The sequence below is a fragment of the Trametes versicolor genome (assembly GCF_000271585.1).
Source record: "Trametes versicolor FP-101664 SS1 unplaced genomic scaffold TRAVEscaffold_11, whole genome shotgun sequence".
Taxonomy (NCBI): Eukaryota; Fungi; Basidiomycota; class Agaricomycetes; order Polyporales; family Polyporaceae; genus Trametes; species Trametes versicolor.
The window spans coordinates 766,178-794,088 of record NW_007360331.1 but is presented as its reverse complement, the minus strand read 5'-3'; the positions used below and the strand labels follow the sequence as shown (position 1 = coordinate 794,088).

At 57.6% G+C, this 27,911-nt stretch overlaps 11 protein-coding genes across 11 annotated transcripts; 5 read left to right on the top strand and 6 right to left on the bottom strand.

The window, feature by feature from the left end:
- Window positions 1-762: 762 nt before the first annotated feature.
- TRAVEDRAFT_173345 (uncharacterized protein) lies at window positions 763-1,909 on the top strand. Its single transcript, XM_008044804.1, has 3 exons — window positions 763-1,004; window positions 1,055-1,793; window positions 1,846-1,909. The coding sequence occupies exons 1-2, from the start codon at window positions 832-834 to the stop codon at window positions 1,638-1,640; spliced, it is 759 nt and encodes a 252-aa protein (XP_008042995.1). The 5' UTR covers window positions 763-831; the 3' UTR covers window positions 1,641-1,793; window positions 1,846-1,909.
- Window positions 1,910-2,946: 1,037 nt separating this feature from the next.
- Window positions 2,947-4,214, top strand: TRAVEDRAFT_132042 (uncharacterized protein; the record flags this gene model as incomplete). Its single annotated transcript, XM_008044803.1, has 4 exons — window positions 2,947-3,246; window positions 3,306-3,515; window positions 3,575-3,747; window positions 3,806-4,214. The coding sequence occupies 4 exons, from the start codon at window positions 2,947-2,949 to the stop codon at window positions 4,212-4,214; spliced, it is 1,092 nt and encodes a 363-aa protein (XP_008042994.1).
- Window positions 4,215-5,048: 834 nt separating this feature from the next.
- TRAVEDRAFT_154002 (protease) lies at window positions 5,049-6,586 on the top strand (the record flags this gene model as incomplete). The annotated part of the gene is made up of 5 exons (XM_008044802.1): window positions 5,049-5,221; window positions 5,278-5,338; window positions 5,390-5,537; window positions 5,592-6,396; window positions 6,453-6,586. The coding sequence occupies 5 exons, from the start codon at window positions 5,049-5,051 to the stop codon at window positions 6,520-6,522; spliced, it is 1,257 nt and encodes a 418-aa protein (XP_008042993.1). The 3' UTR covers window positions 6,523-6,586.
- Window positions 6,587-6,960: 374 nt separating this feature from the next.
- On the top strand, window positions 6,961-7,979 carry TRAVEDRAFT_173337 (uncharacterized protein; the record flags this gene model as incomplete). Its single annotated transcript, XM_008044801.1, has 3 exons — window positions 6,961-7,370; window positions 7,443-7,892; window positions 7,958-7,979. 2 exons carry the CDS (start codon window positions 6,961-6,963, stop codon window positions 7,699-7,701), a joined length of 669 nt encoding a protein of 222 aa, XP_008042992.1. The 3' UTR covers window positions 7,702-7,892; window positions 7,958-7,979.
- Window positions 7,980-7,986: 7 nt separating this feature from the next.
- TRAVEDRAFT_66684 (uncharacterized protein) lies at window positions 7,987-9,438 on the bottom strand (the record flags this gene model as incomplete). Its single annotated transcript, XM_008044800.1, has 1 exon — window positions 7,987-9,438. The coding sequence occupies one exon, from the start codon at window positions 9,436-9,438 to the stop codon at window positions 7,987-7,989; it is 1,452 nt and encodes a 483-aa protein (XP_008042991.1).
- Window positions 9,439-10,991: 1,553 nt separating this feature from the next.
- Window positions 10,992-12,145, bottom strand: TRAVEDRAFT_74334 (uncharacterized protein). Its single transcript, XM_008044799.1, has 7 exons — window positions 12,033-12,145; window positions 11,807-11,970; window positions 11,725-11,757; window positions 11,637-11,664; window positions 11,458-11,577; window positions 11,378-11,406; window positions 10,992-11,319 (listed from the first exon to the last, which is right to left on the bottom strand). Exons 1-7 carry the CDS (start codon window positions 12,078-12,080, stop codon window positions 11,106-11,108), a joined length of 636 nt encoding a protein of 211 aa, XP_008042990.1. The 5' UTR covers window positions 12,081-12,145; the 3' UTR covers window positions 10,992-11,105.
- A 398-nt stretch (window positions 12,146-12,543) lies between these two features.
- Window positions 12,544-16,634, top strand: TRAVEDRAFT_31222 (asparaginyl-tRNA synthetase). The gene is made up of 14 exons (XM_008044430.1): window positions 12,544-12,953; window positions 13,006-13,332; window positions 13,388-14,347; window positions 14,402-14,460; window positions 14,515-14,946; window positions 15,020-15,258; window positions 15,316-15,415; window positions 15,491-15,520; window positions 15,575-15,718; window positions 15,777-15,851; window positions 15,915-16,113; window positions 16,173-16,289; window positions 16,362-16,417; window positions 16,474-16,634. Exons 1-5 carry the CDS (start codon window positions 12,609-12,611, stop codon window positions 14,537-14,539), a joined length of 1,716 nt encoding a protein of 571 aa, XP_008042621.1. The 5' UTR covers window positions 12,544-12,608; the 3' UTR covers window positions 14,540-14,946; window positions 15,020-15,258; window positions 15,316-15,415; window positions 15,491-15,520; window positions 15,575-15,718; window positions 15,777-15,851; window positions 15,915-16,113; window positions 16,173-16,289; window positions 16,362-16,417; window positions 16,474-16,634.
- A 406-nt stretch (window positions 16,635-17,040) lies between these two features.
- TRAVEDRAFT_173323 (protease) lies at window positions 17,041-18,513 on the bottom strand (the record flags this gene model as incomplete). The annotated part of the gene is made up of 5 exons (XM_008044798.1): window positions 17,041-17,110; window positions 17,166-17,970; window positions 18,025-18,172; window positions 18,224-18,284; window positions 18,341-18,513. 5 exons carry the CDS (start codon window positions 18,511-18,513, stop codon window positions 17,041-17,043), a joined length of 1,257 nt encoding a protein of 418 aa, XP_008042989.1.
- An 837-nt stretch (window positions 18,514-19,350) lies between these two features.
- Window positions 19,351-20,610, bottom strand: TRAVEDRAFT_132071 (uncharacterized protein; the record flags this gene model as incomplete). The annotated part of the gene is made up of 4 exons (XM_008044797.1): window positions 19,351-19,759; window positions 19,811-19,986; window positions 20,042-20,251; window positions 20,311-20,610. The coding sequence occupies 4 exons, from the start codon at window positions 20,608-20,610 to the stop codon at window positions 19,351-19,353; spliced, it is 1,095 nt and encodes a 364-aa protein (XP_008042988.1).
- A 3,358-nt stretch (window positions 20,611-23,968) lies between these two features.
- TRAVEDRAFT_74331 (uncharacterized protein) lies at window positions 23,969-25,724 on the bottom strand (the record flags this gene model as incomplete). Its single annotated transcript, XM_008044796.1, has 2 exons — window positions 23,969-25,406; window positions 25,473-25,724. The coding sequence occupies 2 exons, from the start codon at window positions 25,722-25,724 to the stop codon at window positions 24,045-24,047; spliced, it is 1,614 nt and encodes a 537-aa protein (XP_008042987.1). The 3' UTR covers window positions 23,969-24,044.
- Window positions 25,725-26,096: 372 nt separating this feature from the next.
- On the bottom strand, window positions 26,097-27,865 carry TRAVEDRAFT_23265 (kinase-like protein; the record flags this gene model as incomplete). Its single annotated transcript, XM_008044359.1, has 5 exons — window positions 26,097-26,333; window positions 26,394-27,398; window positions 27,492-27,602; window positions 27,677-27,699; window positions 27,796-27,865. 5 exons carry the CDS (start codon window positions 27,863-27,865, stop codon window positions 26,097-26,099), a joined length of 1,446 nt encoding a protein of 481 aa, XP_008042550.1.
- Window positions 27,866-27,911: the final 46 nt, after the last annotated feature.

Below are 27,911 nucleotides of genomic sequence, written 5' to 3'. Positions count from 1 at the left end.
GATGCCATATGCTCCACCCTCTTCTGACCTACTCCCGCTTGACGTCCTTCGTCTTCTCTCGCGGTCCGGCGGTGTGGGTGATGCCGTTAAAGCCTGGAACTTCCGATATTAGACCTTAGGGGGCGTATGGAGACTTGCAGATGCTGGCTCCTTATGTTCACAGAAACCGTCTGGTGGACTATTCTGTCGGCTCCGCGAGCCCCATGATCGTCTGCGTGCCATGGGTCGGGGTAACTGCCGCCACACCATCGGGAGCTTGCTCGTCACCGCGACTCTGTTCTGTGTCATGGAAGCCGCACATTCGGGAGCTTAGCAGGTGATGTTTGTATAATTTTAACTTGAGAACGGGGCTTCCCGCAGGGTCCTTGTACACAAGCTACTGGGTAGCGTGAGTGGTGGTTACTTGCCTGTTAATTTAAAAGAATATATGCTCACGGTCAACATGCTACACAACCCGGGAAAATCCTCCGTAGGTGCAGCGGGAAGCTGTACACACCTGCCTTGTTCAGCAAAGGTTACCATTGACGCGCCTTGAATGGGAGGAGGAAGGCGAAAGGCAAGAGCCCTCGGAGTCGATCCCGCTCGAGGCGCAGTACTTCGCGTCGGACAAAAGCGGTCCGCCGACGGACCGGGACTGCCGTTGGCCTTCCCAAGGGCGCCTATGCGCCTGCACGTCTGGAGGAGGCGCCTGGAGGCGCTCGTGCTCCGAAGTCCTTCCTTGCGTCCTCCTCCTCCTCGGCTTTCCTTTGCACGCCATCGACCCCTGGGGCCTCTTGCGGCCGTTCCTGCACGAAATCCTTTCATCAGGATTGGCGCATCCAGACTCACAAAATGACCTCCATTTTCGCCCGGCTGAAGAGCATACCGCTCCCTCGCAAAGGCTTGCGATCCCTCAAGTCTCAGGGCGTCGTCTTAGAGAACGCGCAAGCATTATACGACTGCGGGAAGCTGGCATGGTGGGCACGGTGGACCTATTTCCTGGTTCTTGCGGACCTAGTCGTGACGTGCGTCAGCAGCTCTCCGCGTCAACTTCGTCCTTACGCTGGCGCATTAGGGCATCGGCATGCGAGCTTACGCTGAACCATTGGACAATGTGGGAGGAGCTTCCAAAAGACAGCGCTACACCCACAACGCTCTCTTCGGGTGAACAGCCAGTGCGCTCGACGGATGTGGTTGGGCACTATGTCACGCGGCCGCTGTGGCAACGAAGCCTCTTCACGCTCGCCAACTTTGCTGGAGGCGTCGGTCTCGCTGCTGTGCTTCTAGGCGGTCGCTCCCGGATCGTCCGCAAGATGTTCATCGTCCCCTCCGCGGCTTCCCAGGATACCTCCGCTACAGCAGGGCGGCTGTCCGACCGTCTGCTCGTCATCCAGTCTCCCCTACACACAAAAGCGCAAGGGGTCGTCATGCCCCTCAACCGGACACGACTGATACACAGCCCGGAGAAGACCGAGATGCTGATTGGGCTCAAGGACCGCCGTGGACACTACTCGCTGGGACTGCAGGGCGCGGTGGTGGACGGTCAGAAGATGTCGATCTGGGACGCGCGGAAAAGCCTTTTCACGACGTGGTATGGAGAGAAGAGAGGCATGCAGATGTTCTTGGCTAGCGCGAAGGTCAAGGAGGAGTCCGAGACATGACACATGCCGCGACAGGACGCGTCCATGCGAGCCGCTTGCTTTTTGCGCGTCAACTGCGGTTCGAAGCCGAAGTGCTTCGTCAATGCTGCGCGGAAAACGGCTGGTTGAAGTTGGAGCTGGTAGTGCACGATCCGGGGTGCTCTCGGGATAATCGTGGGTTGTTCGCTGTGCGAGAAATGCGTATATGCTCACCGTTCACCTCCAGACAACTACACTACAATAATGGCTACGCCCTTTCATGAGGCATACAACTCAGTCATCGAGCCCCCCGTTTGAGTTTCAACTTTCACAGACACGGTATATCGCCGTTGAAGACCGCGTCAATGGATCCGGAGCGGTGAGGTATCTCTGTCATCCCCAGATCAGCGCTGTCGACTGCGGAAGCAGCCGCCATGTGCTACGTCCGCAAGGCTCAGTCTCGCAATCTCGACACCTCGGCGAGTCATGGATGATGGTTTGCGCAGTTGGTATTCACCGGCCTTTCCGCGCGTCTCGGGAAGCACTCACGCATTATTGATCGCAGTGAGTGCATCCTCGACGCTCGACGCGGCCCGATCGCCCGCCTCAGCGAGACAACACAATTCGATCTCGGAGCCGTCGCTGCGCACACATGCAGCACCTAGGTACGACACCTTCTCTCCAGCTGCGCAGGACCTGCGCAGGTACATCGTGCCCTGGCTAGTCGATCCTTGTTCAACCACATGAAGACTCGCGGCCTGCGCCCGCGGCTGCGGACGTCATGCCCTCACCTGCGCAACTGATTGCGTGTCTAGTGCCGAACGGTATGTGGCGCCCATAGGATCTGGGCCGGCGCCGTTGGCGCAGTGTTGTTTGGGTTCTGTGGGCCGTGGGTCAGCAGCTGTCAGCAGACGGGCGTGGGGCCCCATGCGGGTATAAAATCAGCGGTGTCCATTCTCCCAAACCGCCACCACCCACGATCATGGATTCTAACTTTCAGAACACGACTCCTCTTGCAGCTCGCCCCGAGGACCCGGAGAAGGCGCTCCTGACGCCTCCCCATCCCCCGAGCTACTATGCCGTGTACCAGACCGCTGGTACGGAGGAAGTCCTACCGCAGGACCGCAGGCGGCTCGTGCGCAGGCGCCGTTTGTGCCACTTCGCCGCCTGCACCCTTCTCCTCTTTCTATTCTGGAGCCCTCTGGTAGACTCCGTGGCCAGCGTTTTCTACAAGGTTTGTGTACATATAAACTTAGACTCTCGCCCGAACATTATCGCTTACCCCTGCCCCTGTCCACAGCACTTCCACAAAGACCCCTCGCTCGACCCCCACTGGGCACACGAGATCATGGCCAGCCCTTCTGACTGCTCTGATACCGTCAACTGGCGCCTCGACCCCGTCCAGGACCACTCCGACTGGCCGTACCACGCACATGCATCCCTTGCGCTCCCGATCGATGCCGAGGAGCTGTTCTTCAAGGCCGAGGGCTCGCGCGCTCACGGCACGTTTGAGGTCTCGCAGTCGACCGACGTCGGCTCGGAGGCCATCGTCGACATCGACGTCGCCTACAGGCGCGAGAACGCTCTGGCTGAAACGACTGTGTGCCACCTCAACCCGTCCGAGAACAAGCATGGCCTCGGGATCTTCGTGAGTGCTCTCTGCTTTTCGTGTTCTCGTGCAACTGTTGATGTAGGCGCAATCGACAGACGGAGCGATGGAACCACCCTGAGCATCACCGCCAGCTCCGCTTCCACGTCCACGTCCGTCTCCCGGCGACGAGGAACGGCGACCCGCGCACGATCAACGCGTTCTACACCGACCTGCCGATGTTCACGCACCACCTCGCCGAGCTCGCGGACACGGTCGTCTTCAAGAACATCCGCCTCGCGACGTCGAATGCCGCGCTCCGGGCCGATGTACGTGCCATGCTTACTTTAAGTTGTCACCCTCAACTAACGCTTCTCCTTCGCCGCAGTCGCTGAAGGCCGAGGTCGGCAAGCTCAAGTCCTCGAACGGCAAGATCGAGGGCACCTTCAACACCTCGGAGTCCCTCGAGCTTCGCACGAGTAACGCGCCGATCCACGTTACCGCCAACCTGTTCAACGACAAGGACGCCGGCACCGTGCTCACCGCGGACACCAGCAACGGGTACGTACTCTGTCCCAGCTCTCTACTTTGGTACCCTTGCTAACACCCGTCCTCGCAGCGCGATTCAGGCGCACGTTGGACTCTTCGCTCACTCCGTCGACGGTGCGTTCCGCGTCGACACGCGCACGAACAACGCCCCCGCGCGGATCACGATCACCGACTCGCCCGCGAACTCGCTGCTCAATGCCTCCGCGGTCTCGTCGAACGCCCCGGTGAGCTTCGAGGCCCACGCGGCGTTCGAGGGCACGTTCGAGCTGCACTCGACGTGGTTTTCGCCCCCGACGGTCGAGCAGCCGCACCCGGTCGAGGACCCGCTGGGCAAGGGCCGCCACCGCACGGTGCAGGCGAACACGATCAACCGCGGTGCCATCCGTGGCCAGGTTAGCTGGGAGCCGAAGCACGAGAAGGCGAAGAGCGGGCACATCGGGCTGGAGACGTCGAATGCGCGCGCGACGCTTTTCCTCTGAGCTGCGGTCCGCGAGGATCACGGTAATAGGGGCGGCGAGGGTGACTAGGTGCGAGAGCGGAATTTCACGAGGGGGACGCGCTGGCGGTGATCTGACAGCTGAGCGTGTCCTTGTTCCGTTCTCGTATGCTTGTTGTACAATATTGTTTGTGCCTCTGTGCACGTATGCGTAAAGTCGCAATGCGGCACTGTCACTCCTTGAATTGAGCCGCTGCGCGCTGCGAGCTTGTGCCAGTACGTCCTTCATATCCGAATAGCGAAGTCATCCATGCGGTATGCAGGTAAGCCAGTTCACTATATCGCTTTTACATCCGTGAAGCTGACCATAGATATCCATTAGGACTGATTCCGATTCGGCCTGTGCGGAAGGCGAGCATATTGAATTTTCGCGGACTTCGCCAGGCCCGATCCGAATGGCTATAAGGCCAACATCGGAGGCAGTTGCAGATCCGGCCAGTTACATCGCGGTCAACCGCTCCAGTCTCGCCCAAAGAAGACAGCACCTTGCGGATGTGCTGCCGCTCCCGAGACCGGACGTAGGTGCTCTGAGCACTAGTTCACGCCCATGGAAGTGTTCATAGCAGTTCGAACTCGCATGTGGAATTTATATCCTCCGCAGGCGGATACCACGCGACGATCCGATTTCACTACGACCTTGTAGGTGCGTCGCGCTCGGACGACGCCTCGACCGTCCTCTTCCACAGAATTCACCTGAACAGAGCGGATGTAGGTGCATGGGGCATATAAACAGCCCTTCCTCGACGGTAAAAGCCCATCACCGTCCACTCATACCAACACACCTCACCACCACCACTCCCTCATTCACTCCCTCACCATGTTTGTCAAGGCTAGCCTCATCGCTCTCGCCCTTGCCGTGTCTACCAGTGCCACCCCCGTCTTCGAGGGACTTGGCGCTAGCGTCCCATTTGGGAAGCGCGACGGGATGACCACCGCCGATGGCTGGTTCGACCACCCTCGTGCGGTACAACAAGTTGTCAAGGATCACAAGTATGTCCCTTCTACTGCATCGTAGCGTTGGTGATTTTGACATTTGTTCGCTTCAGCAAACACAGACAGAACATGATCAACCTCGAGCGCAACATGGGCAAGCAGGCCTTCAATGACGTACGTCTATTCATCACTTTTTGCCCTAACGATACTGACGTCGCCTTTCAGGGTGCGAAGATCATGCCCATGGCAAACTACTCTGCTCCTCCCGAAAAGCGTCAGGCCGAGAAGCTCACTGACGAGAACAACGACGAGTACTGGGCGGGCCCCATTACAATCGGGACGCCCGGCAAGGCCTTCCTCATCGACTTCGACAGTGAGTTCAGGCCTCGCTTCATGGTCTGTCTCAGAGCTGATGGGTACCTCGCAGCCGGTTCTTCGGACCTTTGGGTCCCGTCGGTGAACTGCACGAGCACCTACTGCAGCACAAAGAGCAAGTACAATGCGTCGTCGTCGTCCACCAGCGTCCCCAAGAGCGGCACCTTCTCCATCCAGTACGGCGACGGCTCGACCGTCTCTGGGCCCGTCTACGCCGAGACTGTCTCTGTCGCTGGTATCACCGTCAAAAATCAGGTGTTCTCACCTGTCACCACCATCTCGCCCAGCTTCGGCTCGGAGGCGGACGACGGACTCCTGGGTCTCGCGTTCCCTGCCATCTCCAACCTCCGCCAAAGCCCGTTCTTCAATACCGCTAAGACCCAGGGCGCAGTTAAGACCGGCGTGTTCGGGATGAAGCTGGCCAAGACCGGCTCCGAGCTCTACCTCGGCGGCACCGACACCTCGCTCTACACGGGCTCGCCCGAGTACCACACCGTCACCGGGTCTGGCTTCTGGCAGATCTCGAGCGGCAGCATCGTGATCGGGAACCAGACGATCGTGTCGAACTTCCAGACGATTATCGATTCCGGCACTACCATCATCTACGGGCCGCCGAAGATGGTCGCAGCGTTCTACAAGTCGATCAACGGGTCGCAAGTGTACGACTCGCAGAACGGGTTCTACTCGTTTCCGTGCAAGAGTGTGCCGTCGACGGTCGGGTTCAACTGGGGTGGAAAGACGTGGACGATCTCTGCGGCGAACTTCAACTACGGGAAGGTCAGCGCGACGATGTGCGTTGGTGCGATCGCGGGCCAGGACCTTGGGCTCGGATCGAGCACCTGGTTGTTGGGCGACAGGTGTGTTTCTTGCATCGTTCTGTGCATATGACATGGATGCTAATCGCGCTTGACAGCTTCATGAAGAACGTGTACACTGCGTTCTCGTTCGACTCGAACTCCGTCGGCTTCGCCCCGCTGAAGTAAAAATATCAGAGCACCATATCCCTACATTATACCCCATATTTATCTCATGCAATCCTTGATACCCTCCCGAACGCTGATGGCGAGTATGTGCTTGCGCGCCTCAGCAAATACTGCAGCTACGGTCTCACTGCTGGACGAACTGGAAGGCTTCCAATCTTGAGACACCGAGTTTGCCATTGAACATTTACTGGGCTGTACTTTCTAGATGCAAGTTGGCGAGCGGGGAACAAGGGTAGATAGACAGAGCTGGTACTAAGTATAGTGAAGTGAGCTCGAGGAATTCGTTGGATTGTCGGAAGCGCCCAGACGCGCTAGCCACAGGCGCGTGAGCGCGTTAAGCTCACGCGACGCGTCTTGATTTCCTACCACCACCACCACCACCACCACCACCACCACCACCACCACTCATAGCGTGTTTACTCCACGCCTCTCCCCAATATGCCTGCCGAGCGTACGTCCAAGAAAGCTCTCCGACAGACTACGTTGTTTGGCTTCACGAAGGCAGCACCGCGACCAACAACTAAACCGTCGGATGAGGCCCCCGCGTCGGATGTGCCGGTCGCGCGGGACGAGACTCCCGAATCGGACGAAGCGGTCGAGTTTGACGCGCCAGACGTGTCGAAACTGTCGCGCGTTGCTCCCCCACCACCAACGAACACCAAGCGGAAGGGGAAATCCAAGGCCATCAAGGAGGACCGCGTCTTGACCGACGTGCTACTGTCTATCAAGCCCGAGTTCACGAAGCTCATCTCGGAACGGAAGAAGAATCACGAGTATCGCAAGTACAAACTGCAAGACACCGTAGTGCGGCTATGGCTGTACGAAACAGCTCCTACCTCCGCGATTACGTGAGTGCATCCATACCATGGACCCAATTTGTGGCTATCGTGGTCGTTTTCTCTTACTCACACACTCTCCAGATACGTTATGGAAACCTCGCGTCCTAAAGTACCCGGAGAGGTCAACGACTCGTCCGGGATCGGAAATGACGACTTCGACAACGGATTGAAGCAGTCGAAGTACGGCTATCCAGTTGAAGCGCTATACAAGCTCAGGGACCCGGTGACAACGGCCAAGCTCAAGGAGCGCTTTGATATTGCAGTCCCACAAGGCTGGCGATACGCGACGAAGAAGCTCGTGGAAGGGGAGAAGCTGGAGGACATGGAGAAGCTTTTCTGACCTGATATCCACCTGCGACCCAGCTAAAAGTTGGACTGCCGTTATGTATACCCTTTAGGAGAGCTTGGGGCTTCTTGGTTGGATTTGTACAGTTTTGATGCTCTCGCAATTGCTCTACTGATATACTCTCTGGATGAATCTGGATATCTCTAGTGTTTGAGGTCACGCAGACGCGACAACCCATAATACAGGTATGCGATCTTTCGCTGCATCCATTAGTTATTATTGACATCCATCGAACCTATGGTACACACAGAGACAGTCAAACGAATTGTTAAAGCAGACTTAATCCGAAACCTCCTTGGACGTCGTGGCGTCGTCTGCGGACCCCGCCGCTTTCTCGAACATCAGACGCAGATACTCCACGCTGTAAGAACGAAACAACTTGGTGGGCTCGCGAACCCAACCTTCCACCATTCCGAACAACACCTGCCTTTCCTTCTCCGTCATCGTGGCGTACGCCGCCACACGATTCTTCTCCTGGGCGGGCATGTACTCGTACGCGTTCTTCCCCACGTACAGGCTGCTCTTCGACAGCTTCGCGCCGGACCAGTCGGTGATGAGAGGCGCATAGACGATCAGCGGGAAGTCGATCGCGTTTCGCATCGCAGGCTCGGCGACCTGCTCGAGCTTGGACATCTGACGGAAGAACAGGCGCTCCTGGTACTGGCCCGCGTAGTCGCTGCCGGTCACCCGCATGTGCAGGCGCGTCGGGGCAGCCTGACTAGACACGCGGCTCTCCGCGGTATCGGCCATGTAGACGAGGGCCCGCGCGAGGTTGCGGAGCGGCGTGTTCAGCTCGAGCCGCGCGAGGTCATCGGGGCGCTCGAGGTGGAGGGTATACTCACCGTGAGTGGGACAGACAAACGTGATGGCCGTCGACGCGGGGCTGACGCTGTAGGTGTTCCGGACCCCATGCTTGTCCGCCATGCCGCACCCCACGGCGGGGCACGCGCTCCGCATCGCGAGCGACTCGCGCTTGGGCGCGACCTCGCCCGCGAGGCGCTCGCGGTCGAGGATGAGGGTGCGGATCGCGTCGCGCGTCGCGGGCATGCGCATGAGGTCCTCTTGGTATGCGATCGCGTGGTCGACCTCGCCCCCGACGAATGCATGCAGGTCGGCGATGAGCCGCTTGTAGTCGCCCAGGAAGTTGTTCATCTTGCCCGTCTCGCGGTGGCTGCGTTGGTACGCGATGCCGTCTAGCTCTATGGTCTCCTCTTTGTCTGGGGCGGTGTCGACGAGATCGAGCTGGACGACGACCCGCAGCTCATCGACCCACAGGGCAGCATCGGAAGGGGACGCCGCGAGGGAGTGGGCGCGGAGCTTGGCGTACTCCCGCTTGAAGAGGCGGCCGAGGAGGAATGCGAGGGCGAAGGTGATGATAGTCCCCGCGTGAGGGCTGTTGTTTGGCTGGGCGCCGATGTGGATGAAGAGCGTGGAGGACGTGGCGTTGTACTCGGAGGAGTTTCCGGAGTCGGAATCCGAGTCGGCGTCGTTGGAAGGGACATGAGTGGAAGAGGTGCGCGCGCAGGATGAAGCCTGGGAGACGACAGGGGAGGGAAACCTTGCTGATACCGGGATGAGGCCGAGGTCACGTAGGAGCGGCTTCGCGAGCTCCTTCTCGTAAACGTAGCCGGCCGCACCTAGGGGATTGTGGACGACGCCGTCGTGCCGCGCGTCGAACCACTCCTGTCCGGCCGCCTTCAACGCCGAGAAATCCTCGGTGAGAGCATCCATTTCTTTGTCCTTGTATGAGGACGGATGCAGGACACAAGGACAGTGGCACTGCGTACCTGGGTCCTATGTCGCGCCAAACACGATGGGTGAGAGGATGATGTGTAGAAGAATCTGGCTGCAAATGAAGTTCGCGGGGGTAGATACTAGCGATATAGTTGCTGGTTTGTGAGGGAAAGAGAGTATAGGAGGGGAAATGGACGCGTCATTCGACGCGTGCTTGATATACGGCTCGGACGTGACTGCAGGGCTCGCCGACATGGTGGGGTACCTGACCATGTTTGGACTAGCGGCGCTCTCTGCCGTCGCTGCCGTCGCAAGAAGCAGGCTTGCACATGGCTGCTTGGGGGTGGCACTGCAGCTACATTGACCTCCGTCAGTCCGAAGCCACTCGCACCTGGTGTCCATGTCGAGTAAGAGCTGCGGAAACGCAAGATTGGTGCTCGCTTCGGTCGACAAACATCCCTCTAAAGGATCTCTCCGGGAAGCCTCTCGGAGCGGAGCATGGGCCAATGCGCGTCGTGGCAAGCACCCGCTATCTGCATGTTAAATGCGCACCGTGTGCGTCTGACGGCCCCCGACCATCCGAGTACTTCAGGGTCGTTGGTCGGCAACACGACCATGAGTACCACGCACCCTTTCCTGATCGGCTCCGGGAGTCAATGTCGCCTTGGTGTAGCCGTACACCATAGACGCACTAATGACTTCCGAGCTCAGCTGCTGCGCAGCGCTCAGGGAATGTACATTGTCTTAACACCTCCGAGCTTCTTAGCATCGTCTCCTTTCGGTTGCGGCCCTGCGATGCTGATGATGCCGCCATCTTGGAGAGGGTAAGCTATATCTTGTTAAGGTCCACTCGCCCTCGACGGGACCGGGCGTGGCGAACGGCTATTCCAGCTCGGTCTCTTTTGGAGTTACGGTATCTGTCATTCGTGTGTCCGGACGCAGCCCATTGGCCGAATATCGTGCCTCGCTGCACTGGTTTACGGAGTCACAGAGACGTCGAGTCATCTACTCAAGTCTCGTACCACGCGGACGTGTAAACAAATGCTGAGAAGACGTCTGCGTACCTCAAGGTTCAAGTGTCGCGGTTACGGCCTCAAAGCACCGTCCACGGTGGTGGCCAGTAGGAATGGTTGGTGGCATCGCAACCCGCGCTCTTCTTGGTGTATCTCCGTCGTTTCAACTAGAAGTTGTGGCTAGAATATATCCGTTCGAGACCGGACCCGCTTGACATCGTGTGTTGGGGCGCAAGTTGGGCGGCACTGCGGGCAGACGCCACGCCCGGCCACTTAACATCTGAGATCGGCCACGGGCGTCGTGGCGCGGCGTTTCCCGAGGGCGATGGAGGCTGTGTTCCTTCTATTGAAGGTTCCTTCCCCGCGGCGCCCCATGGCTACTCGGCTGTCGCTTGTCGAAACGACCTCGTCGACATACTTATCCTGTATGGTCGTGTTGGTCCAGAGAGATGATAGAAACACTCACTGCTAAAGATCCTGTAAAACGAGACGTTAACAGGGCGTATGCAAGTCCTCCTCGGGTCATGCCCTCGATTTGGTTTGTCAAGATATTCAGTCGGCACATCCAAAGAAACCAGTATCAGTATATGTACAACAGCACGCAGATCGCCCGCAGCAAATCAGGAAGCCACACGTTGCAATGTGGGTCACCTACGATACCGCTCTCCCACCCTTCACGAGACCCATCCCGGTCTTCCTGTCCTTGCTCGGATCGTGCTCCAGGTCCATAGGATCGTTGGCGGACCCTGCCGGGGCGTTGATAGGCTCGTCGCCACACCCGCAGTCATACGTCTCGTCGAGATGTGCGCAGTCGAACTCTGGCTTGTGTAGCCGTTTGTTGACTTCGTTGTGTACGACGCATAGCCTGAGATAAAGTACGGTTAGGCAGTGACAGGAAGGAGCGAGGGGGAAGAAAAACGTACCATGTTGCAGCCGATCGCCGTGAAGACGTCTAGAGATACCTGTTAAGTAAACAGCTTAACCACGCAAAGCGCAGACGCACTTGTGGTGGGTATCTCTTCAGAAGCATTTGGAATTCTGCCGCGCACTCTCCGCACGGGTATAGGCGCGACATTAGATGGAAGTAGTTGTTTAGAGCATCACGCTCGTCTTGCGTAGGATTCTGTGCGCAGTGTGTTTAGAGACCGAACTGTTTCAACAGCCCTTTCTCAGTCAACACACCTCGGGGTATCGGAGAGTCATGGTATGTCTGGCGCCGGAACAAAGTTCAGCGACGCGAACGAGGACGCATGAGCGCCTTGGCACTTACAGCAATTTCCATGTCGCACGACCGAGCTCGGCCCTACTGAGTGTCAGTGACAACACTCCAAAGACATCATAAAAAGGCGTACTTTGCGGTCGCATTTCCCAGCTTGCCCATGATTACTTCCCCGTGCACTCCATGCGTGGGAGATGGCGGTGGCACCATGCCGCCCTCGCCGAAGAGGTCACCCGTCCATGTGTCCACGTATGTCCGAGATGGTGGGTGGAGAAGTGCCAGCGAGCCCAGGAGAAACTGTCGAGGGTCACCAGACTAAGGGTTAGAGCGTACCGAAGCCGAGATTAAACAGGCCGTACGAGAGAGAACACCGAGAACAGGAACGCCTTGAGGAAGCGCGGGGTCATGTCCCAAAGCTGATTCCGATGTTGAACGAGAGAATGAGATGTGAAGCAGCAACGGGCGAGAAACGAGGTGGTGGTCGAGAGGGAAGCCGCGAGCGCTCGCTGAGTCGCGATCGTGTGTTGCACTGGCACGCGCCCAGGCCAGGCGGGTCGCGACATGAGCCCGCGACAACACCGCCCGTCTTCTACCTACCACTCATTTTTGTTCGCGATTGTACTATGGAGCCACCGCAAGTCCATTCGCTGCATTATTGTGCTCCTAGAGTCAATAGGAAATGTGCGCGCGAGTCCTGAAGTTTGAGCATGACCTACGCGCCGGAAATCTCGCGTAGATAAGCCGAGCGAAACTAATCCCTGCTAATCCGCCTACAAAATCCGATAAGCACGGTAACAATCTCGAGACACTTTAAGTTCCTACGGTGAACCTATCGCAACTTGACTCACAACCATCATCTCCCCTTCCTGACTCGCCCATCTGCCGCCATAAAAAGCGCGAACAGAAGGCGGTACGAGCAGCAACCACCCACCACCATGGCCCCCATTCACGTCGACGAATCCGCCGGCTCAGACGAGACCGGCAAGGGCACATCTGAGGCGCCATACCAGACCCTCGCGTTCGCGCTATACACCCACCCCGACGAGAAGTTCGCGATCCGCAAGGATGCAGCGGGCACCTACGAGGAGCCCACGCAGTCCGCGCTGAAGAAGGCGAAGAAGGGCGCGGACGGTATCGAGAAGAAACGCAAGAAGGCGGAGGAGCTCGCGGAGCGCGAGGCGAAGGAGCAGGCGGCCGCGCGCGAGCGCAAGGAGAAGCGATTTGAGGAGAGCAAGAAGATCGTCCTCCAGGAGGATGCGAGTCTCCCTGCGGCGGTCAAGGTACGTGCAGATCACCCACCGGCGCGCACGCGACCTGCTCATCTCGCGGCAGGCCAAGATCGGCAACCTCACGCCCCTGCGGTCAAAACGAATTCGGGCCTCTGGATGGGTCCACCGTCTTCGCGACCAGAAGGAGATCATTTTCGTCGTCCTCCGAGACGGGACCGGATACCTCCAGTGTGTTCTGTCCGGCCAGGTCGCGCAGACATACGAAGCCCTCACCCTCACGCTTGAATCCACGATTGAGGTCGTCGGTACGCTGAAGACAGTCCCGGAGGGGCAAACTGCGCCTGGTGGCCACGAACTGGTGGTGGATTACTGGAAAGTCCTCGGCGCGTCTCCAGGTGGCGAGGACGCCTTCACCAACAAATTGAACGAAGTATGTACACATAACTCAACCAGATTACCGCCTCCTTCTGACGCGCCGCTTTCAGAAATCAGACCCCTCTATCCAGGCTGACCTCAGGCATCTTGTGCTCCGCGGCGAGACTGCGTCCGCCGTGCTCAAGCTGCGCGCCGCGCTTCTGACCGCATTCCGCCAGACGCTGATCGAGCACGATCTGCTTGAAGTTACACCACCCTGCCTAGTACAGACCCAGGTCGAGGGTGGCGCGACGCTCTTCAAGCTCGATTACTACAACCAGCCCGCGTTCCTCACACAGAGCTCACAGCTCTACCTCGAGACGTGCCTACCGTCCCTCGGCGACGTCTTCTGTGTGCAGGAGTCCTTCCGCGCGGAGAACTCGCACACGCGCCGTCACTTGAGCGAGTACACACATCTCGAGGCCGAGCTTGCATTCATCACCTTCACGGACCTTATGGACCACATCGAGGCGATCATCTGCGAAACGACCAACAAGCTGCTCCAGAACCCTACCTCCGCCGCGCTCATCAAGCAGCTCAACCCAACATTCACCGCGCCCGAGCGGCCATTCCTGCGCATGTCCTACGTCGACGCGATCAAGTGGCTGAACGAGCACGACATCAAGCACGAGGCCGAGGACGCAGAGGGCAACGTCATCCGCGACGAGAGCGGTGCCCCCGTCATGGTCGAGCACAAGGTCGGCGACGACATCGCGGAGGCGGCCGAGCGCCGCATGACGGACATCCTCGCACGCCCGATGTTCCTGTACGGCTTCCCGACGGAGCTCAAGGCGTTTTACATGAAGAAGATGCCGCGCGACGGTGCCACCGGCCCGACGTTCACTGAGAGCTGCGACCTGCTCATGCCGGGTGTAGGCGAGATCGTGGGCGGGTCGATGAGGATTGCGGACGAGGAGGAGCTGCTGGCGGCGTACAAGCGCGAGGGCATCGACCCCGCGCCGTACTACTGGTTCACGGACCAGCGCAAGTATGGCACGTGCGAGCACGGCGGGTACGGGCTCGGTGTGGAGGTATGTATTCTTCTCTTTCCATGGCTGCCTGCGGAGGCTGACTTGTCGATATAGCGCTTCTTGGCGTGGCTCGGGAAGAGGTTTACAGTGCGCGAGTGTTCGCTTTACCCGAGGTGCGCCACATTTACGTTCCCAACTCGCTTAAAATTGTCTAACGTTGCTTTCAGGTGGCCTGGCCGCGCGACGCCGTAAAGAGAAGAAGACAGAACGACAGAGGTGTATTCTAGGTGTTGTAGTAGACTTGGGTAAGACTATGGTCATTGCCGTGCCGCAACCACGCTGCACACATCGGTGTCCGACGTTGAACGTGAAGCTGATATTGACGATCACGGAGACATGGTCACGAACACGTTGAAGTTGTAGGTCTGCGGGTGCTCCTGCACCACAAACTCGTCCGCCCCAGGCGCACATTCCGCGACGACGGTCTCTTCCCGGATAACCTGCGCCTTCATCCCACTCCCCGGTACCATGGAGTACGACAGCATCTGCACGCCTGCGCGAGCCACGTTCCACGTCCTGCCAGGCAGATCGTCGCGCGCCCAGACGCGGATGAGCGCAGGCCCGGTCGTGTACACCACGAGCCAAAACGCATCGTCCGTCTAGCACATGCACAAACATGAGCTCCAGCGCTTGCTTTCGTCATATTCGCAGGGAACTCAGACTGGCACTCACCAGTTGCCACCGATCCGGACGTCCTAACGGATCGTCGACGGCCTCCGCGTCCTTCATGTGCGGGCGGGACCACATGTATATCCTGTCCCGCGCGATAGGCGGGTACGCGCCCTCCTTGAACGCGCGCGCGTAGTAGCGCGTGAGGTCGAGCCATGCGGTGTGTGGGAAGCCGTCCACCCAGGCCTGCGAGTTTGGCTGCGCACCCTTGATGGGCCCGATGTAGTGCGACTCACCGTAGTCTGGGCAGGAGACAGCTCAGGCTCTGAGCAAGGCCGTAAGGGGCGTGAAGAACGCACCGTTCCACGAGATTATCTGCACGATGTCGACCTGGTCGCGCATCGCGATGAGCTGCTCCCACCTGCGGACGTACAGCCAGTCGTCGCCACGGTAGAGCCACTGTTTGGCCGGACACGGACGTTAGACAGTGTGGCAAGCCAGGGGTTGTGTTAACAATCATATATAGCGACTGACGTTCTTGTTCCAGGAGTCAGGACCATAATGCTGTAGCAAGCTCAGCTTGCAGTCGTGGCTAACAAAGGAAGCTGTAGGGCGCACCGTGAAGAACCATGGGGATACGGCTGCCATGAAGGTACGGCCTGCCAGATGGTAGATGTGGTGCCTGTCCGTGTCGAGTCGAGCGTATACGGCGTCTTGCATTGACGAGTCGGGGGTTAGGTGAATCGGCCAGCTTCCGTTCCACTAGTTACCAGGAGAACATTGTTAGCGATGTGACTAGAGGGTTCTTGCGAGTCCTTACGTTGAAGTAGCCATCCATCGCGGAGATGCTCGGATAACGTTCAGGGTTTATGAAGAACGAGGGGACGAGGTGTACCTATGCGCATGCTGTTGGTTAAAAGGCTTGACTCATCAGACTCGCAGCGGACCGCGCCCTCACCGGTGCTATTTCCTGCAAAAAGCTCTTCACGAATTGCCACGCTTCGTGCAACGTAGTCTGCCCGAACAAACAGTCCTGGCCAGCAAATGTAGAAATCAAGACTGCGCCTTTGTACAGGAGCTGCCGCGGATGGTGTGCAAATGCCGCAACGTAATCCTGGAGAACGCATACGTCTTCTCGACACGCGCCGCGTATAGACCTGTCGGCGGTGTCATCAGTACCGAGGGCACACATAGGTCTTTCTCAGGGAACGCTTACGACATGTCGAAGCATAGGAATAGCCGGAAGGGCTCGACCTCGAGGGCGGCCGCGTAGCACTTTGCGACAGAGTCTTTCTGCCAGGACTCGACGCCGATGTTGAGTGCAAACGCGTCTCTGGTGGGGCCGGGACATGAAGTCAACACATATGTACTTACGCACAGCCGAGTGGAGCCGGAGTGCACTCACATTCCGTGGCTACTGGCTAGTTCAATGTCTTGCTTCCAGTCCTCAATGGTGTATGGCTGTATACGGTCGTGATGAATCCAAAAACTTACACAAAACCACTCAGGACACTCACAAACGTGTTGCCGACCACGAAACTGCCACAGTTGATAAGGATCAACCCGAGTGATGTCAGGCATTTGCTATTCAGCAAGCTTGCTCATGATCTAGATGGATACACTGAACTGGGCAACCACGAGTTTTGCATGATAGGATGTCTGGCTGTCTGGCATCGCGGTACCACCGGTGTTTGACATGGGAGTCGAGTCGAAGAAGCTGTGAAGCACTTACGACGTTGGAGGCGCCCGATCAGGAATCACTGCACGCCTTCCGAATGTAGAAATTTGCTCGTGAATAAGCAGTACGACAACTAAATTCATAGCCTGAACTGTATTGGTGGGGCGCGGATGCCCCGAAGAGCAGGGAGAGGCGGCGGACTAAACACTATTGTAGGGAGGTACCGTATAACAAAAGTGCCGATCAACGAGCATGAACTTGAACCGTACTCACTCCGACTGGAGACAGAACTATTGGCGAGAACAACCATATGCGCCAACCATCGGTGTTTGGGAGGGTATCATGGATTGCATGAGATGTGGTATACATGCGGGATATCATGGTGAGGTGAAGTGCTCTGATGTTTTTACTTGAGCGGAGCGAAGCCGACGGAGTTCGAGTCGAACGAGAACGCAGTGTACACGTTCTTCATGAAGCTGTCAAACGAGGTCAGCACCCATGTCACTCCTAGCAAAAATAAAAGGCACACACCTGTCGCCCAACAACCAGGTGCTCGATCCGAGCCCAAGGTCCTGGCCCGCGATCGCACCAACGCACATCGTCGCGCTGACCTTCCCGTAGTTGAAGTTCGCGGCCGAGATCGTCCACGTCTTCCCACCCCAGTTGAACCCAACGGTGGACGGGATCGACTTGCACGGGAACGAGTAGAACCCGTTCTGCGAGTCGTACACTTGCGACCCGTTGATCGACTTGTAGAACGCCGCGACCATCTTCGGCGGCCCGTAGATGATGGTAGTGCCGGAGTCGATGATCGTCTGGAAGTTCGACACGATCGTCTGGTTCCCGATCACGATGCTGCCGCTCGAGATCTGCCAAAATCCAGAGCCGGTGACGGTGTGGTACTCGGGCGAGCCCGTGTACAGCGAGGTGTCGGTACCGCCGAGGTAGAGCTCGGAGCCGGTCTTGGCCAGCTTCATCCCGAACACGCCGGTCTTAACTGCGCCCTGGGTCTTAGCGGTATTGAAGAACGGGCTTTGGCGGAGGTTGGAGATGGCAGGGAACGCGAGACCCAGGAGTCCGTCGTCCGCCTCCGAGCCGAAGCTGGGCGAGATGGTGGTGACAGGCGAGAACACCTGGTTTTTAACGGTGATGCCTGCGACGGAGACAGTCTCGGCGTAGACGGGCCCAGAGACGGTCGAGCCGTCGCCGTACTGTATGGAGAAGGTACCGCTCTTGGGGACGCTGGTAGACGACGAGGACGCGTTGTACTTGCTCTTCGCGCTGCAGTAGGTGCTCGTGCAGTTCACCGACGGGACCCAAAGGTCCGAAGAACCGGCTGAGAGATACCCATTAGCTCAAAGAAAGAGCATGAAGCGAGGCCTGAACTCACTGTCGAAGTCGATGAGGAAGGCCTTGCCGGGCGTCCCGATTGTAATGGGGCCCGCCCAGTACTCGTCGTTGTTCTCGTCAGTGAGCTTCTCGGCCTGACGCTTTTCGGGAGGGGCAGAGTAGTTTGCCATGGGCATGATCTCCGCACCCTGAAAGGCGACGTCAGTATCGCTAGGATTAAAAATGATGAATAAACATACGTCATTGAAGGCCTGCTTGCCCATGTTGCGTTCGAGGTTGATCAAGTTCTGTCTGTGTTTGCTGAAGCGAACGAATATCAGCATCATGAGCGCTACAATGTAGCGGAAAGGACATACTTGTGATCCTTGACAACCTGTTGTACCGCACGAGGGTGGTCGAACCAGCCATCGGCGGTGGTCATCCCGTCGCGCTTCCCAAATGGAACACTGGCACCGAGTCCCTCGAAGACGGGGGAGGCGCTGGTAGACATGGCGAGGGCGAGAGCGATGAGGCTAGCCTTGACAAACATGGCGAAGGAGTGAATGAGGGAGTGGTGATGGTGGTGGTGGTGAGGTGTTGGTATGAGTGGTATGAGTGGTATGAGTGGAAGGTGATGGACTTTGACCGTCGAGTAAGGGCTGTTTATATGCCCCAGAGAGCCACATCCGCTCTCTTCACCAGGATTCTGTAGAAGAGATCTACACCATGGGGTGGAGGTGTCGTCCGAGGGCAAAACACCTGCGAAGGTGTGTGAAATGCGGATGCCGCGTGGTATCCGCGCATGGAGGATGTGGACCTGCATGCGAGATTATCGGTACGTGCATTGGCGTGAATTGGTGTTCAGGATGCCTGCGCCCGGTTTCGGAAGTCTCTGTACACCCGCGAGATCTTCGGTTCCTTTGGGGAGAGAAGAAGCGGTGGTCTGCCTTATGGCTAGTCTGAAACACAACGCCCGACATCCGTCTGGAGAGGCATTTCAATCGAGCCTGGTCGTATCCTTACTGGACCTATAATGCATTCGACTTCCGTACGGGCCAAATTCAAAGGGCTCCTAAAAAAGGGTCGGTCGTCAAATCAGGGCGGTATGGGACAGTAAAGGGGTGAATATGGCGTACTTGCGTACCGGATCGATGACTCTGCTATGTGGATATGGTGAGCATACTTGCACAAGGTCGCAGTGCAGTGGGAGCGACCCGGTTCAAAGAGTGACAGCCGCGTTGCGACTATACATATACGTGCACAGACAGTATTGTACAAAGAGGACGCAAATGAAACAAGGACGCGCTCAGCTGTCGGATCGTCGCCGGCGCGTCCTTCTTCTGACTTTCCCCTCGCGAGTCTTTCAACTACTGAGGCACGGCACCGCTCAAAGGACCAGCGACGCGCCCGCATTCGACGTCTTCAGCCTGATATGCCCACTCTTCGCCTTCTCGTGCTTCGGCTCCCAGTCGACCTCGCCACGGATGGCGCCACGGCCGATCGGGTTCACCTGCACCGTGCGATTGCGGCCCTTGCCCAGCGGGTCCTCGACAGGGTGCGGCTGCTTGACCGTCGGCGGCGAGAACCGGGCCGAGTACAGCTCAAACGTGCCCTCGAACGCGGCGTGTGCCTCGAAGCTCACCGGGGCGTTCGACGACACCGCGGACGCGTTCAGGAGCGAGTTCGCGGGCGCGTCTGTGACGGTGACGCGCGCGACGGCGTTGGTCGTGCGCGTGTTGACGCGGAACGCACCGTCGACGGAGCGAACGAATAGTCCGACGTGAGCCTGAATCGCGCTGCAGGGGTGTGAGCGGAGATGTGAGAGATATATGAGGATGTAAGCGTACCCGTTGCTGGTGTCTGCAGTGAGCACGGTGCCGGCGTCCTTGTTGGAGTTGATCAGGTTGGCGGTAACGTGAATCGGCGCATTGCTCGTGCGAAGCTCGAGGGACTTCGAGGTGTTGAAGGTGCCTTCAATCTTCCCGTTCGAGGACCTGAGCTTGCCGATCTCGGCCCTCAGCGACTGCGGCGGAGAAGTGTCAGTAACAAGCAATAAGTTAAGTGCGCATGGCACGCACATCGGCCCGGAGCGCGGAATTCGACGTCGCGAGGCTGATAGACTTGAAGACGACCGTGTCCGCTAGCTTGGAGAGGTGGTGCGCGAACAGCGGCAGGTGGGTATTGAATGCGTTGATCGTGCGCGGATCGCCCTTCTCTGTAGCCGGGAGATGTACATGGACGTGGAAGCGGAGCTGGCGGTGAGGCTCCGGGTGGTTCCAGCGCTCGGTCTATCAATTGCGCCCATATGAGCAGTGACACAAGGACACAAAGAGCAGGTAGAACTCACGAAAATCCCGAGACCGTGCTTGTTTTCGGACGGGCTAAGGTGACACACCTTCGCTTCGTCGAGGGCGTCCTCGCTCCTGTACACAACATCGATGTCGACGACAGCCTTCGTGCCGGTATCGGTCGACTGCGACACTTCGAAGGTGCCGTGAGCGCGCGAGCCCTCGGCCTTGAATAACAGCTCTTCGGCATCAATCGGGATCGCCAAGGAAGCATGCGCGTGGTATGGCCAGTCGGTATGGTTATCGACGGGATCATAGCGCCACTTGACGGGATCGGCGCAGTCGGATGGGCTACTCATGACCTCGTGCATCCAGTGGGGGTCGACGGATAGGTCTTCCTTACTGAAGTGCTGTCGAACGGGTAGGTATAAGCGGCAAGGTGGGGTAAGGGGTGAGGACCAATATGTGCACGAACCTTGCGGAAAACACTAGCCACGGGGTCTACTAGAGGGTGCCAGAACAGAAAAAGGAGTAGGGTGCAGGCAGCGAAGTGACACAAACGGCGCCTGCGCACAATCCGCCTGCGATCCTGCGGTAGGACCTCCTCCACGCCATTAGTCTGGTACACGGCATAGTCGCTTGGGGGACTGTGCGGGGACAGAAGTGCCTTCTCCTGGTCCTCGGAGCGAGCTGCAAGAGGGGTCGAGCTCTCAAAGTTGGGATCCATGGTGGGTGGGGATCAACCTGTGGCGGTTCGGGTGAAGGATCGCTTTTTATACCCGCATGCGACCCCACACCCATCCGCTGACGGGTTCGCTGAACTGCGGGCCACAGAACCCAATCACTCGAAGGGCGCCTGCTGGCGCGGATCTTTGCTCGTCAATTTTGCCTGCGCCCGGGTCGAAGGTTAGGATACCTTAAGTGAAAAATGACGTAGCTCACAATTTTGAGTCCCTCTTGTGAGGGTGGAGACCTTGCTCTGACGAGTAAGGAAATACCGCCGAAACAGCCCAGATCCTAGGGCGCTACACTGTTCAACACGCAATCAGTTGCGCATGTGAGGACATGACGTCCGCAGCCCCAAGCGCAGGCCGCGGTCTCCACGCAATTGAGTGACGTGGATTCGTCAGGGCACGATGCACCTGCTCAGAACTTGCGCAGCTTTCGAGGTGTCATATCTGCCCTCACCGAGGCAGCGCTCGACTCCTCAAGCCGAGTCGAGACATCGTGTTCGATATTTCTTCGGATCGGACTTCATGGTAGAGATGGTTCATGGCGGCCGCTCAACCGTGCATAAGAGGGAGAGAGAAGAGTGATCAGGGTCTCGCAAGCCTCGCTGTCGGGGAGTGGGTCGAAGACAACTTTTCGTTCTAACGGAGCGCCCAAGTTGGGCCTACCCGGGGATTGCCGTTCTGCAGTATGTACATACAGTACTTGGGTCTCGCCGGCACTGCGAACAGAGACCTCCATTGAACGTTTCATCCTGACACTCTGATCGTAGTTCATATATTGCATAGGATGCGGAGTGGTGGCGAACACTGGCATTGGCACCCCGGAAGACTTCTAAGAAGAAGCATCGTTGACTCGTACTACAAGTTCTAACTGCGGACAGTGCTAGTAAGGTCCGTGCTCGACGCGCCGACGCGGACTCGCGCTACGTATCATCTGTTGCATCGAGAGAACCGTTGAAACGTTCTCGCCATTGCTTACCTTCCGCGCGGTCTGTACAGCGAGCATGAGCACTGTGAGCAGATCGACAAACACTACACTGGCGGCATCACGATACGTAGCGTCAACGCCCAAACGTGGATCACCGAGACATAATCGAGGGAAGGCGCGGTCCATGGCGATGGCCAACAGCAACATCGGCGTGTGTGGCGCAGGGCTGCAGTGAAGCCGGAAGAAGCGCAGCGCACGGTGGGCTGGCCAATCCTGCAGCGGCCCTCCTGTATCGAATGCGCCTATGTCAGGAATACCACTCGCACTGAGCGTTGGGAGCGTCAGTCTCGCCAAGTGTGGATGGGCTCGGGTGAATGCGAGGAGGGTGTCGAATGTCGGTGTGCCGGGGCCGCTCCATTGGCGCATGTCGATTGGTTCGCGGTACTCAAAAGTTTCCAGCAAGGGCCATGCGGAACAAAGAGCAAGAAGACTGCCGTCCATGAAAGCACCGCTGATATACTGGCACGACACTATGACTTCGCGCAGGTCGGGCAGCGTTTGCAGAGAGGCTGGCAACACGTTCTCGGGCAAGAGGCCCTCCGGAGAGTACATGTCACCGGGCGAGCGTGGGCGCGCGCGCGCTTCGACGTCGACGAAAATCTGGTGGAGGGAGCGGATATGGCGCGGTATCTGTGCATATACTTCTTGCTGGCACAGGAAGTGCTCATGATATCCATGGAGCTCTCGTGTGATGACCAGCTCTTCAAGCCCCGCCGGGTCGGTTGCCTCGAGGAACAGGGCGATGTCCATATAGCTGGCATTCAGGCGTAGCTCTCGGAGCTTAAAAAAGCCGGGTGCCAGCTTGGAAGCCCCCATAGAGGTTCGATCGTCCGTAGGGATAAAGAAGTTGAGGGAGAGATGATAGAGGTTGGGGAAGGTCATGAGAGCTTGTATCGCCGATTTCCTAGCAACTACCGTGTGGCAGAGCTCGAGTCGCTCCAGATGTGTCAACACGCATATGTCGATGGTAGACTGGTAAAAGCCCAAGTTATGACGCGGTCCGTAAGCTGAGAGGTCATATTCATGCAACTTCAGGGCCAAGATATGGGTAAGATGGGGACGGAGGACATCGGCTAGTAGTGTGCTGCTTATTCTGCCATCCAACATCGGCGGGTTGGGGATCCAGATGGCGAGAGTGTGCACGGTGGAGCATAAAAGCGACAGAAGGGCTCCAAGAGAGGGTCCGACGATCAGGGATTCCAACTGCGAGAGAAGAGGTGACCCCCGGGACATTTGGAGCAAGACCATCCACACTTGCTCTTGCTCGACTGAGTTGGGGGCCTTTCCGAAGTATCCACACACAGATCGTACGCGTGAGGCATATACTTGAAAGCGCCGCCACTCCGTCTCCGCGATCGCACCAGTAAACTCCTATGACAGAAGAATTCAGCATCCACTGGTGACGGCAGGGGAAACATGACACTGACGCATTCTGTGCGTGAATACGTAGGAAAGAGATGCAGGAGACAATCGAATGCATCGACCCTTCGCCACAGCACATCCAGTGCAGGCGCAGTGAACACGCTGCACACGCGCGCGGACTGCGCTAGTGTATGCTTACGGACCTTCCGCTCGGCAATGATAACCGGGAATTCGTCCGGCTCAGGTAGGCGGCCGGGGTCAAGGTGTTCGAACACCTTAGAAAGCATGTCGGGACATAGAAATTGCGAAGAGACCATTGCGATCGACTGTACCCCAAGTCAATCACTGACGCAAGGAAAAGCAAGAGCAATGAACGTACAGATGAACGAGATCGCTTGTTTGTAAGAGGGAGAGTTCTGGGGGCGATAGGTGAGTACACAGCCGCTCCACGGCAACTTTATAGCCAGATGGACTTAAGGTCCGCGCTTGCAGCGCGATGTGGTATCTCGGCCACAATCAATCGATGAGGCGTGCAGGTACGAACACGATTACCTCAGGCTCCTTGGAAACCTTATTCCCCTAGCGCGTGGTAAACATACGTTCTACATAAAATGTCAGATATAGCAATGGGGGTATTGTACACCACTCAAGGATGAAAGACATGACAACCATTAGCAGTATATGTCCTGGGCGTACTGGATGCGCTGGCCATTCAAACAGTAGTGCCCAACGTCCGTGACATCTGGAAGGCAAGAAGAGGCGCTAGGAGGAGGTCCGTTGGGTCTCCATTGCTTCCGATCTTAGCTGCGCGAACAGGCCCAAGGTCCAGCGCTGGGAAGGCGCGGTCCACCGCGTAGGCCAGCGACACGAGGGGCGTGCCCACCATATACGTCTTCAGCCGGAACAGGCGGAGCCCATGCCCCGGCCAATCCCGCAGTGCCCCCGCGCTAAGGAGCTCGATCCTGTCCGGGATCCCCTTCGGGTTGAGCCCAGGGAGCGTAAGGCGCCTGAGGCATGGGTGGGCACGCGCGAAGGCGAGGAGCGTGTCGAGCGTGGGCAACCTGGTGGCATCGTCATTGTAGTAGAGCAGGCCGTCGAACTCGAAGTCCTCGAGCGCGGGCCAGGCGGAGCACAGTGCAGCAAGCTCGTCGTTCTCCAGGGTACGCGTGACGTTCGCGAACTGGAGGAAGACCTCGCGTAGGTCATGGAGAGCGTAGACAGAGGGCGGCAGCACACGCGAGAGCGTGAGCTGAGGCTCGGTGTATAGTTCACCGGGAACGTTGGAATTTTCTGGCAATACGCGGTAGCGGAGACGGAGGTCGCTGAGTTGGGGTGGTATTTTGGCATAAGCCCGGGGTAGATCTTCGAACCTGGAATATTCGTTCCACTCGAGCTCCCGTGCGAGAGCTAGTATGTCAAGCCGTGGCGGATTGGTGACTTCCAGGAACAGAGCGAGGTCGTCATAAGAGGCCGTCAAGTCAAGCTCTCGAAGCTCGAAGAAGCCTGGAGGAAAGGCGGACGCTTCCAAGGAATGTCGCTCGTCCCAACAGAGCTCGAAGACGAGGGAGAGGTAGCGGAGGTTGGGGAAGGTCATGAGCGCCTGTATCATCGATCGCCGAGCAATCACCGGGTGGACGACCTCGAGCGACTCCAGGTGAGTTAACGCGCAAAAGTCAATGAATTTGGGTATGGCTATGCTGCGACGCGGCCCTGGCCCTGGGGAAAAGTATTCGTTTAACTCCAACGTCCTGACGTGGGAGAGATGGGGGCGGACGGTGTCAGCCAGCAAAGTGCCTGCTCCCGCATTCCCCCATGGAATGGGGAGGCCTACGTTCAGACTATCAACAGAGGGGGCTAGAAATGATATCAACCCCCCGAGAGAGACGTCGATGGTCAAGTCTTCCAAGCGTGGAAGCAAAGGCGACCCCTGGGACCTCTGGAGTAAAACCATCCATACTTGCTCTTGATGTGGTGCGCCAATACTCTTGCAGAAGTTCGCGTTAATGCTTCGTATGCGTGAGGCGTATTCTTGGAAACGCTGCCAATCTTTGTCGCCGATCGCACCAACGAAACACTAGGAAGAAGCCGAGCAGTGCGGATTATGAGCGGGTGAGCACGACAGTGACGCGATAGTACTGACCTCTTCTGTGTCCGAGTACGTGGGAAAGAGGCGGAGGAGGTATACGAAGTGGTGTGCGTGACGCCATAGCAGATCCAAAGCGGGTGCGGTGAACGCACTGCAGACACGCGCGGACACGGCCAGCGTATACTGACGGTGTTGCCGTTCAGAAACGATGGCGGGGAACTCGTCGAAGACGGGTATGCAGCCAGGCTCGAGGTGTTCGAACACCTTGGAGAGTATGTCGTAGCACAGGAACTGTGAAGATACCATCGTGGGAAGCGGCAGCTGCTCTGTAAGTTTACAATGGTTAATCACCGGCGCAATAATGGGGAAGAACTATGGGCGTACGGATTGACGAGAAGATAAGACTAGCCAGTGGTAGGGGGTTCTGGAGGCAGGGAAGTTGAGTATACGACTGCTCCGCTTCGTTATAAGTAGTCAGGGCGCATTATCCGCGCTTACAGCGCATCGGGACCACAGTCATTCACTATCGATGACACGAGTGCGCAGATGATTCCCTCTTTGGGAGCCTCCTCCCATGACGTCGGCGTGGTATACTTGACTACCACAATCGTCGCTATATTGAACCTCGATCGGTCTAGATGACAAATTGGCACGGACCTCTACGCAAGCAGTGAGTGTCTACTTAGTCGCCGTCTTGGACGCGTGCCAGTAGTCGAAGTATTGGTAGATAGTCTTCAAGGTCGGGCGCTCGTTAGGGTCGCCCGCTTTGCACTTCTGGACGATATCGGAGGGCACCTCGTCCTCCTCGAACAGTTTCGAGAGCGCAACCCCGAGCGCGTGCACCTCCGCCGCCTCGATGGCGCGTGGGACGTGTAGCCATTCGTCGTACGGGTACGCCCTGTGCCTCAGGAGCTCCTGTCCCTCTTATCCACAGTCTGGCGGCTGATGGTAGAGCAGCCTGCCGTCGTCAGACACGGTGACGCTACCTCCGGCGTGGACTTCAGGGGCTGCTGCCTCCTCGTTCGCGCGTCCCTGCTCGAAGTCGATGAGAATCGCGTAGTCGTTCCCGTCGAGCATGATGTTTTCGAGCTTGACGTCGCCGTGATACGTGTGGGCGGTGTGGTGGACGTGCACGAGCGCCGTTGTTGCCTGGTACGCCCATTTGATTCGCCGGGGTAGCGCAACCGGTCCGGCCTCGAGCACCTCCCACAAGTTACCTCCAGGGAGAAACTTGGAGACGAAGCCGCAGATGAGCGTCGCGCCCCCGAATTCGCGAGAGATGTACGCAATCGGAGGACCGATGATATGCGGATGTGGAGGAATGGTACGCAACAGCTCCATCTCGCGTAGGGTACCTGCCTCCATCACGGCGGTGAATCCTGGAGAGAGGAGCGCGGATGCGGTGGGTATCCATTGCATGACACCGATAGTTTGGTCGGGAAGCAATACGCGCGCGATGCTTCTGCTCCATGCATCGAGTGGATTGAGCACGAGAACCCTGCCGATGTCGTGGACGGGGAAGTCGACAACAGACTCCAGTCTGGTGGCGGCATGATTCTTGATGCGCCGTAGGCATGCGGCCTCGATTTCTTGTAGGCTGTCCGGCAAGCCAGCTCGGAGTCGAATGACCCGCCCGTCTGCCCTTTCGACGGTGGACGCGATGAATGTAGGATCGCGTGGCGCGAACAGGAGGGAGGAGGGAGGTAAGTCAGTCAGGCGAGGTATGATGTGGTCTTCGACGAGGTGAGCCAATGCAGCGTGATACTCTTCGAGGTCCGCGTTTTCGTCATCGAGGTCGACATTCCAATGGACTATCTTGCTCTCGAGGGCATCAGGGAGGTCCCGGTTGTCCTCGATGAAGACATGACAGAGTCTCGACGTGAGCAGGGGTTGGGAGGGGAAGTGACACACAAAGGGCGCTCCTATGATCGTGTCGTCGTCAGACCGAACAATATCGGAACGTTCGACGGTAGATGGTCGCTGAAGGGACAGGGTAGTCGAAGTCGTCATGTTCATGACTGCTGGACTGACTAGTGAGATGCGCAAAGACCAAAACATTGGATGCCGACTTACCTTGGGTCCTGGGTGGGTTGCTAGTACTTGTTCACTTGATACTTCGGCACTACTGCTTTCCGTTACAAGAGACGATAGTATAAACTCTTGGACGTCAGAGTTAGGAGAGTTCTTATATATGAGTCATGTTGGAGCGAAGCAAGAGCATATGTACGCATATTTGCGAAGGTGGGTATATGACTCACTGTGTGAATGACGGTCCGCAGGACTAAGATTTGTAGATTCCTTCGTCAGGCCCATAACGGGCAGTCTCCCTACCTTTTGATACAAATGGCACGCCCTTGATATTCACGGGAGGACGTACGTCCACCAGCAGACTCCGAGTAGTATTGCACACTGGTAGTGCCCCTACAAATCCGGAGGACAGGGAACATCACGAGAGCAGAGATGACGAGTATGCCTTGAAGCTAGAGATATTTA

Bases quoted from the DNA above. Each gene is read 5' to 3' on its own strand.
- TRAVEDRAFT_31222 (XM_008044430.1), top strand. From the start codon at position 12,609: ATGGCCCCCATTCACGTCGACGAATCCGCCGGCTCAGACGAGACCGGC. The intron at 12,954-13,005 runs GTACGTGCAGAT...ATCTCGCGGCAG, and splicing joins GTCTCCCTGCGGCGGTCAAG to GCCAAGATCGGCAACCTCAC. The intron at 13,333-13,387 runs GTATGTACACAT...CGCCGCTTTCAG, and splicing joins TCACCAACAAATTGAACGAA to AAATCAGACCCCTCTATCCA.
- TRAVEDRAFT_173345 (XM_008044804.1), top strand. From the start codon at position 832: ATGACCTCCATTTTCGCCCGGCTGAAGAGCATACCGCTCCCTCGCAAA. The intron at 1,005-1,054 runs GTGCGTCAGCAG...CTGGCGCATTAG, and splicing joins CTTGCGGACCTAGTCGTGAC to GGCATCGGCATGCGAGCTTA.
- TRAVEDRAFT_74334 (XM_008044799.1), bottom strand. From the start codon at position 12,080: ATGACCCCGCGCTTCCTCAAGGCGTTCCTGTTCTCGGTGTTCTCTCTC. The intron at 11,971-12,032 runs GTACGGCCTGTT...GACCCTCGACAG, and splicing joins TGTTCTCGGTGTTCTCTCTC to TTTCTCCTGGGCTCGCTGGC. The intron at 11,665-11,724 runs GTAAGTGCCAAG...TTCCGGCGCCAG, and splicing joins CGTGCGACATGGAAATTGCT to ACATACCATGACTCTCCGAT.